The sequence below is a fragment of the Anas acuta genome, unplaced genomic scaffold (genome assembly GCF_963932015.1).
Source record: "Anas acuta unplaced genomic scaffold, bAnaAcu1.1 SCAFFOLD_345, whole genome shotgun sequence".
NCBI lineage: Eukaryota > Metazoa > Chordata > Aves > Anseriformes > Anatidae > Anas > Anas acuta.
This window is the reverse complement of record NW_027076222.1, coordinates 23846-34381: the sequence shown is the minus strand read 5'-3', so window position 1 is coordinate 34381 and position 10536 is coordinate 23846. Positions and strand designations below refer to the sequence as shown.

Here is a 10536-nt window from a genome sequence, read left to right as displayed (position 1 = left end):
GCATATAATATTAACATAAATTAGTTGGGATTGGGGTAGGGATTGTGGGTATACAACGGTGGAAGATGCTTAATTACATAAAAACTTAATTAATTAATTGAATTAATTACATCCTGTAGACTGATATCAGCCTGATTTGCATATGATTAGCATGCTAATTTAGTGATTTATCCCTCCAAACCTTAATTAACGTGTCCTAATATCTCATTAGCATATCAGATAGAAGCGTGACCTGCAGGTACCTGAGCCCCTTGTGTCATTTGCATGCGATTTGCATCTCATTTGCATATCCCACCACACAGATTCCTATAATATAGCATTTGTAATTAATTAGCAATTAGCATGTAATTAGCATGTGATTAGCATTTTTGCCACCAGGGAGGGCACAACAGAGGGGGCGGTGCTCAATCCCTCCCACTTCCCTACACAATTTGCATATAATTAGCATATAGCCACCAGTTGTTTTCAAACCTAATCACCTAATTATCCCCTAATTAACATCTAATTTGCATATACTAATTAATTTTGGGGGGGTCTTGACCTGTTTATGAGCACGGGGGGCGCACAAAGAAGTCGTGTTTGGGGCTGTGCCTACAGGTCCCGCCCCCGCATCTCATTTGCATCTCATTAACATGTAATTAACATGTTAATTAGCATCTAATTTGCATCTAATTATGCAGGCCCGGGCCGTGCGGGCGGCGCTGCGGGCGCTGGAGGAGAAATTGGGGGCCCTGGAGCAGCAGCAGGAGGCCGTGCTCGGCACCCCCCTGCCCGACGACGGTGGGGGGCCTATAGGGGGCGCTATAGGGGGCGCTATAGGGGGCGCTATAGCGGCTATGGGGGGGGGATATAGGGGGTCTATAGTGGCTATAGGGGGGCTATAGGGGACTATAGGGGGTCTATGGGGGGCTATAGGGGGGATATAGGGGATAATAGGGGAGTCTATAGGGGCTATAGGGGGGATTTAGGGGATCTATAGGGGCTATAGGGGGGTCTATAGGGGCTATGGGGAGTCTATAGGGGCTATAGGGGGGCTATAGTGGACTATGGGGGCTATAGGGGGTCTATGGGGGGCTATAGGGGAGTCTATAGGGGCTATAGGGGGTCTATAGGGGGCTATAGGGTCCGTGGGCGGGGGCTATAGGGGATATAGGGGGTCTAAAGGGGCTATAGGGGGCGCTATAGGGGGGCTGTGGGGGGGTCTATAGGGGCTATAGGGGGGCTATGGGGGGCGCTATAGGGGGTCTATGGGGGGCTATAGGGGGGTCTATATGGGCTTTAGGGGGGTCTATAGGGGCTATGGGGGGGCTATAGGGGGCATCTATAGGGACTATGGGGGGCTATGGAGGGGGGTCTTTGGGGGCTGTGGGGGGGCCTATAGGGGCTATAGGGGGCATCTATAGGGTCTATAGGGGGGATATAGGGATCTATAGGGGATCTATAAGGGTTTGGGGGGGTACCCGGGGGAGGGCACGAGGAGTTTTTGGGGGGGCAATTTGGGGAGGAGGTAAAGGCATTTGGGGGGGGGGGCAGCCTATAGGGGAGGGGTCAAACCTATAGGGGAGGGGGTCAAGCTATAGGGGAAGGGTCAAGCTATAGGGGAGGGCTATTTTGGGGGGGGTCTTTTAGGGTTTTTTTGTGTCCCCCCCCCAGGGTTGAAGCGGGACCTGCAGGCGCTGCGCGAGGAGATCCAGCAGCTGACCCGGGACATCGGCGCCCGCCTCAAAGGCGAGACCCCCCCCAAAATCCCCCCCCCAAAAAAATTTGACCCCCCCCCCAAAAAAAATTTGACCCCCCCCCAAAAATATTTGACCCCCCCCCCAAAAAAATTTTCTATAGGGTTGGAGCCGGGGAAGGAGGAGGAGGACGAAAACCGCAACACCATCGGGGCCAGGGTGAAGCGAACGCAGGTTTGGGGGGGATTTGGGGGAAATTTGGGGGGTTTGGGGGGGTTTTTGGGGGGTAGGGGGGTGAGGGGGAGGGGTTAAAGGGGGATTTGGGGGGAAAAAGTAGGGATTTGGGGGGGAAAAGGGGGTTTTAGGGGGTAAAAGAGGGGAAAAAAAGAGGGGGAAAGGGGGATTGGGGGATTTGGGGGGAATTTGGTGAAATTTGGGGGGTTTTGGGGTTTTTTGGGGGGCCTGAGGGGTGATTTGGGGGGGGTGAGGGGGGATTGGGGGGGTTAAAAGGGGATTTGGGGGGAAAAAAGGGGGGGTTTGGGGGCGGTTTGGGATCCAGTTGGGGTTTTGGGGTCTCTGTAGGGGTTTTGGGGTCTCCCAGTGGGATTTTTGGGGAGGTTAAAGGGGATTTGGGGGTTCCCAATTAGGATTTTGGGGTCCCCAAGTGGGATTTGGGGGGTCCCCAAGTGGGATTTTGGGATCACAAGTGGGATTTTAGGGTTTTGAATGGGATTTCATGGCCCGAAAGTGAGATTTTGAGGTCTCAGTGTGGGATTTTGAGGTCCCCAATTAGGATTTTGGGTTCCCAGGTGGGATTTTGGGGTTCCTAATTAGGATTTTGGGGTCCCCAAGTAGGATTTTGGGATCGCAAGTGGGATTCTGGGGTTTCGAAGTGGGATTTTGGGGTTCTATATGTGGGTTTGGGGCCTTCACAGTGGGATTTTGGGCACTTAGAGTAGGGTTTTGGGGTCCCCAAGTGGGATTTTGGGGTTTTCAAGTGGGATTTTGGGGTCCTCGGGGATTTGGGGTTCCCAAATAAGATTTTGGGATCCTATAAGTGGGTTTTAGGGGGTTCTGAGTGGGATTTGGGGGTTCTATACATGGGTTTTGGGCCTACACAGTGGGGTTTTGGGCCCTCAGAGTGGGATTTTGGGGATCCCAATTAGGATTTTGAGGTCCCCAATTAGGATTTTGGGTTCCCAAATAGTATTTTGGGATCCTGTAAGTGTTTTTTTGGGTTTCTGAGTGGGATTTTGGGGTTCCTGAGTGGAATTTTGGGATCCTGTAAGTGGTTTTTGGGCCCTTCACAGTGGGTTTTTGGGCCCTCAGAGTGGGATTTTGGGGATTCCCAATTAGGATTTTGGGGTCCCCAAGTGGGATTTTGGGATTCCCAAATAGGATTTTGGGGTTCCCAAGTTAGATTTTGGGATCACAAGTGGGATTCTGGGGTTTCAAAGTGGGATTTTGAGGCCCAAAAGTGGGATTTGAGGTCTCAGTGTGGGATTTTGAGGTCCCCAGATAGGATTTTGGGTTCCCAAGTGCGATTTTGGGGTTCCCAATTAGGATTTGGGGTTCCCCAAATAGGATTTTGGGATCCTATAAGTGGGTTTTAGGGGTTTCTGAGTGGGATTTTGAGGTTCTATACATGTGTTTTGGGCCTTCACAGTGGGATTTTGGGCCCTTAGAGTAGGGTTTTGGGGTTCCCAAGTGGGAATTTGGGGTTTTCAAGTGGGATTTTGGGGTCCTCGGGGATTTTGGGGTTCCCAAATAAGATTTTGGGATCCTATAAGTGGGTTTTAGGGGTTTCTGAGTGCGGATTTTGTGGTCCTATACATGGGTTTTGGGGCCTTCACAGTGGGATTTTTAACCCTCAGAGCGGGATTTTGGGATCTCCGCCACTTTTGGGGATTTTTGGGGGGGTCCAAGCCTGAAGCCCAAATTTTTTGTCCCCCCCCCCAGCACGGGGTGCTGTCCCAGCAGTTCCTGGAGCTGACGGGGCGCTGGGAGTGGGATTCTGGGGTCCCCAAGGGGGATTTTGGGGTTCCTGAGTGGGATTTTGGGGTTCCTAATTAGGATTTTGGGGTTCCCAATTAGGATTTTGGGATCCCAAATAAGATTTTGGGATCCTATAAGTGGGTTTTAGGGGTTTCTGAGTGGGATTTTGGGGTTCCTTAGTGGAATTTTGGGATCCTGTAAGTGGTTTTTGGGCCTTCACAGTGGGTTTTTGGGCCCTTAGAGTGGGATTTTGGGGTTCCCAATTAGGATTTTGGGTTCCCAATTAGGATTTTGGGATCCCAAATAAGATTTTGGGATCCTATAAGTGGGTTTTAGGGGTTTCTGAGTGGGATTTTGGGGTTCCTTAGTGGAATTTTGGGATCCTGTAAGTGGTTTTTGGGCCTTCACAGTGGGTTTTTGGGCCCTCAGAGTGGGATTTTGGGATTCCCAATTAGGATTTTGGGGTCCCCAAGTGGGATTTTGGGATTCCCAATTAGAATTTTGGGGTTCCCAAGTTAGATTTTGGGATCACAAGTGGGATTCTGGGGTTTCGAAGTGGGATTTTGAGGCCCAAAAGTGGGATTTGGGGGTCTCAGTGTGGGATTTTGAGGTCCCCAAATAGGATTTTGGGTTCCCAAGTGGGATTTTTGGGTTCCCAATTAGGATTTTGGGTTCCCAAATATGATTTTGGGATCCTCTAAGTGGGTTTTGGGGTTCCTTAGTGGAATTTTGGGATCCTTTAAGTGGTTTTTGGGCCTTCACAGTGGGTTTTTGGGCCCTTAGAGTGGGATTTTGGGATTCCCAATTAGGATTTTGGGGTTCCCAAGTGGGATTTTGGGGTTCCCAAGTGGGATTTTGAGGTCCCCAAGTGGGATTTTGGGATTCCCAATTAGGATTTGGGGGTTCCCAAGTTAGATTTTGGGATCACAAGTGGGATTCTGGGGTTTCGAAGTGGGTTTCGGGCCTTCACAGTGGGATTTCGGGCCTGCCAAGCAGGATTTTGGGATCTCCGCCACTTTTGGTTTTTTTGGGGGGGTTCCAAACCTCACTCCCCAAATTTTTTGTCCCCCCCCCAGCACGGGGTGCTGTCCCAGCAGTTCCTGGAGCTGACGGGGCGCTGCCACGCGGCCCAGGCCCGCTACCGCCAGCGCAGCCTCGAGCGGGTCCGGCGCCAGCTGCAGATCAGTGGGTGCCCCCCCCCCCCCCCCCCCGGGACCCCCCCCCCAAAAAAATAATTGGGGGAGGGGTCCCCCAAAAAAATAATTGGGTCCCCCAAAATCCCTGGGGGGCTTTGGGGGGGTGGCGGGAAAGGGGTTGGGGGGTGAGGGTGGAATTGGGTGGCCCCCACCTGCTGCTTGGACCCCCTGTTAATTTTTGGGACCCCCCCATTAATTTTTGGGACCCCCCCGTAATATTTGGGACCCCCCCATTAATAATTGGGACCCCTCCCCATTAATAATTTGGAACCCCTCCATTAATTTTGGGACCCCCCCTAATAATTGGGACCCCCCATTAATAATTTGGGACCCCCCCCATTAATAATTTGGAGCCCCTCCATTAATTTTGGGACCCCCCCATTAATTTTGGGACCCCCCCCATTAATATTTGGGACCCCCCCATTAATAATTTGGGACCCCCCCATTAATTTTGGGACTCCTCCATTAATTTTGGGACCCCCCCTAATAATTGGGACCCCCCATTAATAATTTGGGACCCCCCCACTAATTTTTGAGACCCCCCCATTAAGTTTTGGGACCCCCTCATTAATATTTGGGACCCCCCTAATAATTGGGACCCCTCCATTAATTTTGGGACCCCCCCCTTAATAACTGGGATCCCCTCCCTAATATTTGGGACCCTCCCCCTAATATTTGGGACGCCCCATAATTTTTGGGACCCTCCCCTAATAATTGGGACCCCCCCATTAATTTTGGGACCCCCCCCTAATAACTGGAACCCCCCCCATAAATAATTGGGACCCCCCCATTAATTTTGGGACCCCCCCATTAATTTTTGGGACCCCCCCCATTAATTTTGGGACCTCCCCCTAATATTTGGGACCCCCTCCATAATATTTGGGACCCCCCCTCAATTTTGGGGACCCCCCCTCAATTTCGGGGACCCCCCCTAATATTTGGGACCCCCCCCCAATTTTGGGGACCCCCCCCTAATTTCGGTGCCCCCCCCCCAGCCGGCAATTCGGCGGTGACAGACGAGGAGCTGGAGGAGATGCTGGAGACGGGGCAGAGCGAAGTCTTCGTCTCCAACGTGAGGGGGGCACCCATGGGTGCTGGGGGGGGTGGGGGGGGGCACCCAAGGGTGCTGGGGGGGGTGGGGGGGGCCTTGGGGGGGGCACAGGTCCCACCGACCCCCCCCAGCACCCATGGGTGCCATAGGTAGCTGGTGGCACCCAAAGGGGCCAAGGGTGCCCTATAGCACCCATGGGTGCCCCATAGCACCCATGGGTGTCCCATAGCACCCATAGGTGTCCCATAGCACCCATAGGTGTCCCGTAGCACCCATGGGTGTCCCATAGCACCCATAGGTCCCCCCCAGCACCCATGGGTGCCATAGGTAGTGGTGGCACCCAAAGGGGCCAAGGGTGCCCTATAGCACCCATGGGTGTCCCGTAGCACCCATATATGTCCCATAGCACCCATAGGTGTCCCGTAGCACCCATAGGTGTCCTGTAGCACCCATCGGTGTCCTGTAGCACCCATGGGTGCCCCATAGCACCCATGGGCGTCCCATAGCACCCATAGGTGTCCCATAGCACCCATAGGTGTCCTATAGCACCCATAGGTGTCCCATAGCACCCATGGGTGTCCCGTAGCACCCATAGGTGCCCCATAGCACCCATGGGTGTCCCATAGCACCCATGGGTGTCCTATAGCACCCATGGGTGTCCCATAGCACCCATGGGTGTCCTATAGCACCCATGGGCGTCCCATAGCACCCATAGATGTCCCATAGCACCCATGGGTGTCCAGTAGCACCCATAGGTGTCCTATAGCACCCATAGGTGTCCCGTAGCACCCATGGGTGCCCCATAGCACCCATAGGTGTCCCGTAGCACCCATAGGTCCCTCAAGGTCCTGTAGGGCTCCAGTAGCACCCATGGGTGCCCAGTAGCACCCATAGACATCCGAGGGTCCCCTACCTGCCCTATAGCACCCATGGGTGCCCAGAGGTCCCACACCTTCCCAGTAGCACCCATGGGTGCCCAGTAGCACCCATACACATCCGAGGGTCCCCTACCTGCCCTATAGCACCCATGGGTGCCCCTCCTCACCCCCACCCCCACGCAGACACCAGTACAACGGGCGCACCCCTGGGTCTCGGGGGGGCCACCCCTGGGCGTCGGGGGGGCACCCATGGGCGTCAGGGGGGGGTCCGGGTGGGGGTCGGGGGCACCCATGGGTGTCAGGGGGGCACCCATGGGTGCTGGCGCAGGTGCTGGGGGCGGCGCGGGCGACACGGGCGGCGCTGGACGAGGTGACGGCGCGGCACCAGGAGCTGCTGCGGCTGGAGCGGGGCCTGCGCGAACTGGGAGAGCTCTTCATGTTACTGGGAACCACCGTGGAGGGGCAGGTGGGGGAACTGGGAGCACTGGGAGGGACTGGGAGGGGATTGGGAGGGACTGGGGGGTACTGGGAGGGAATTGGGGGGCGTTAGAATGGAAAAGGGGGCACTGGGAAGGACTGGAAGGAGACTGGGAGGGTATTGGGGGTTACTGGTCCATACTGGGAAGGGACTGGGAGGGGCTGGGGAGGGAGTGGGAGGGGCTTGGAGGGGATTGGGAGGGACTGGGGGGCACTGGGAGGGGATTGGGGGGCACTGGGAGGGGCTGGGGAGGGAGTGGGACGGGATTGGGAGGGACTGGGGGGCACTGGGAGGGACTGGAAGGGAACTGGGGGGGAATGGAGTTGACTGGGAGGGAACTGGGAGGGCACTGGGAGGGTACAGCAGTGTCCTGGGCAGCTCTACTGGTCTGTACTGGTCTGTACTGGATTATACTGGTTCATACTGGTCCATACTAGTTCCTACTGGTCCGTACTGTTTTACACTGGTCCATGCTGGTTTATACTGGTCCATACTGGTTCATGCTCATCCATACTGATCCCTAATGGCCCATGCTTCTAGCTGACACTGGTCCATACTGGTTCATAATCAGTTTTATATTGGCTCCTACTGGTCCATACTGGTTCATACTGGTCTGTACTGGTTCATACTGGTTCATACTGGTCTATACTGGTTCATGCTCATCCATACTGATGCCTAATGGCCCATACTACTAGCTGACACTGGTCCATACTGGTTCATAATCGGTTTTATATTGACTCCTACTGGTCCATACTGGTTCATACTGGTCCGTACTGGTTCATACTGGTTTATACTGGTTTATACTGGTGCGCAGGGCGAGGTGATCGACCGCATCGAGAAGAACATCCTGGAGTCGGGGACCTGCGTGCGCAAGGGCCACCAGCACCTGGGGACGGCGCGGGAGCACCAGCGCGGGGCGCGGCGGGTGGGGACACTGGGGGACACGGGTGGCACCCAAGGGTGGTGGCATTGGGTTGGTGGCACCCAAGGGTGGTGACGTTGGGTTGGTGGCACTTGAGTTGATGGCATCGGGTTGGTGGCACCCAAGGGTGGTGGCACCCAAGGGTGGTGGCACTGGGTTGGTGGCACTTGGGTTGGTGGCATCGGGTTGGTGGCACCCAGGGGTGGTGGCACCCAAGGGTGGTGACGTTGGGTTGGTGGCACTTGGGTTGACATCATCGGGTTGGTGGCACCCAAGGGTGGTGATATTGGGTTGGTGGCACCCAGGGGTGGTGACATTGGGTTGGTGGCACTTGGGTTGATGGCATCGGGTTGGTGGCACCCAAGGGTGGTGGCACCCAAGGGTGGTGGCATTGGGTTGGTGGCACTTGAGTTGATGTCACTGGGTTGGTGGCACCCAAGGGTGGTGGCACCCAGAGGTGGTGGCACTTGGGTTGGTGGCACCCAAGGGTGGTGGCATTGGGTTGGTGGCACCCAAGGGTGGTGGCACCCAAGGGTGGTGACATCGGGTTGGTGGCACTTGGTTTGGTGACATTGGGGTGGTGGCACCCAAGGGTGGTGGCACCCAAGGGTGGTGGCACTTGGCTTGGTGGCACTTGGTGGCACTGGGTTGGTGGCACTTGGGGTTGACGTCATCAGGTTGGTGGCACCCAAGGGTGGTGGCACCCAAGGGTGGTGGCACTGGGTTGGTGGCACTTGGGGTTGATGTCATTGGGTTGGTGGCACCCAAGGGTGGTGGCACCCAAGGGTGGTGACATCGGGTTGGTGGCACTTGGGGTTGATGTCACTGGGTTGGTGGCACCCAAGGGTGGTGGCACCCAAGTGTGGTGGCACTTGGGGTTGACGTCATCGGGTTGGTGGCACCCAAGGGTGGTGACATTGGGTTGGTGACGTTGAGTTGGTGGCACCCAAGGGTGGTGGCACCCAAGGGTGGTGACATCGGGTTGGTGGCACTTGGGTTGGTGGCACCCAAGGGTGGTGACCCCGTGACATCGGATTGGTGGCACCTGGGGGTGGTGGCACTGGGTTGGTGGCACTTGGTGACATTGGGTTGGTGGCACCCAAGGGTGGTGGCACCCAAGGGTGGTGGCACCCAAGGGTGCTGGCCTGTCCCCAACCCGTCCCCGCTGTCCCCCCGCAGAAGAAGCTGCTGGTGGCCGCCTGCGTCCTCGTCACCGTCCTCATCGTCGCCGCCATCATCGCCGCCACCGCGGCCACTGGGTAGCACTGGGACAGACTGGTGAGGGCACTGGGAGGGACTGGGAGGGGCGCTGTGGGCAACTGGGGGGGACTGGGGTGAACTGGGAGGGACTGGGAGGGGTGCTGGGGGCAACTGGGAGGGACTGGGGTGAATTGGGAGTGACTGGGAGGCACTGGGAGGGGCGCTGTGAGCAACTGGGGGAACTAGGATGAACTGGGAGTGACTGGGAGGGGCGCTGAGGGTAACTGGGGAGGACTGGGATGAACTGGGAGTGACTGGGAGGGGCGCTGTGGGCAACTGAGAGGGACTGGGAGTGACTGGGAGGCACTGGGAGGGGCGCTGTGGGCAAGTGGGGAGGACTGGGATGAACTGGGGGTAACTGGGATGAACTGGGGGTGACCGGGAGGGTCTAGGGGGATGAACTGGGAGGCACTGGGTTGAACTGGGAGGCACTGGGATGAACTGGGGGTAACTGGGATGAACTGGGGGTGACTGGGAGGGTCTAAGGGAGTGAACTGGGTTGAACTGGGAGGCACTGGGATGAACTGGGGGTGACCGGGAGGGTCTAGGGGGATGAACTGGGATGAACTGGGTTGAACTGGGTTGAACTGGGTTAAACTGGGAGGCACTGGGCCACCCCCCCACCCTCTGACGTCACTTCCCCTCCAGGCCCCGCCCACCGCCGGCCGCCATTGGCTCACACCGGTGCCTTGGCCCCGCCCCCTGGATGAGGGGGGCGGGGCCCACTTCCTGCCTCGACTGACGTCACTTCCTGTCCCTTTAATTGGGGGGGGGGCGCCCCACGACCACGCCGCCATCTTGCTCCGAGCTACCTCCTGCCCCCCCCAGCCCCAAAAAGTCCCAAAATGGCCCCAAAACGTCCCCAAATCCCCCCCCACAGTGTCCCCAAGGACCCCCCCGGGTCCCCGCGTCCCCAAATCCCCCCCGGTGTCCCCAAAATCCCCCCCCAACCTCAAAAAGGGGAAGGGGAAAACAAAACGGGGACGAGAACCCCCAAATAAAGCACTTTTCACCCCAAATTTTCGTCTCGCGTCCCCGCCACCCCCCCCACTTTTAATGTCCCCCCCCTAATGTGACCCA

General features: G+C 56.5%; 1 protein-coding gene and 1 long non-coding RNA gene across 2 annotated transcripts; one reads left to right on the top strand and one right to left on the bottom strand.

Annotated features, from left to right (window-relative positions):
- The first annotated feature begins 630 nt into the window (after positions 1-630).
- Positions 631-10475, top strand: LOC137849125 (syntaxin-4-like). Its single transcript, XM_068668615.1, has 9 exons — positions 631-780; positions 1654-1728; positions 1840-1910; positions 4748-4856; positions 5863-5939; positions 7125-7262; positions 8089-8199; positions 9376-9474; positions 10105-10475. The coding sequence occupies exons 1-8, from the start codon at positions 675-677 to the stop codon at positions 9457-9459; spliced, it is 771 nt and encodes a 256-aa protein (XP_068524716.1). The 5' UTR covers positions 631-674; the 3' UTR covers positions 9460-9474; positions 10105-10475.
- On the bottom strand, positions 6701-6964 carry LOC137849126 (uncharacterized). The gene is made up of 2 exons (XR_011091727.1): positions 6871-6964; positions 6701-6831 (listed from the first exon to the last, which is right to left on the bottom strand). It is a non-coding gene; the product is annotated as an uncharacterized lncRNA (long non-coding RNA).
- Positions 10476-10536: the final 61 nt, after the last annotated feature.

Coding starts and splice junctions, on each gene's coding strand:
- LOC137849125 (XM_068668615.1), top strand. CDS start 675: ATGCAGGCCCGGGCCGTGCGGGCGGCGCTGCGGGCGCTGGAGGAGAAA. Junction 1,729..1,839: donor CATCGGCGCCCGCCTCAAAG/GCGAGACCCCCC, acceptor AATTTTCTATAG/GGTTGGAGCCGGGGAAGGAG. Junction 8,200..9,375: donor ACCAGCGCGGGGCGCGGCGG/GTGGGGACACTG, acceptor GTCCCCCCGCAG/AAGAAGCTGCTGGTGGCCGC.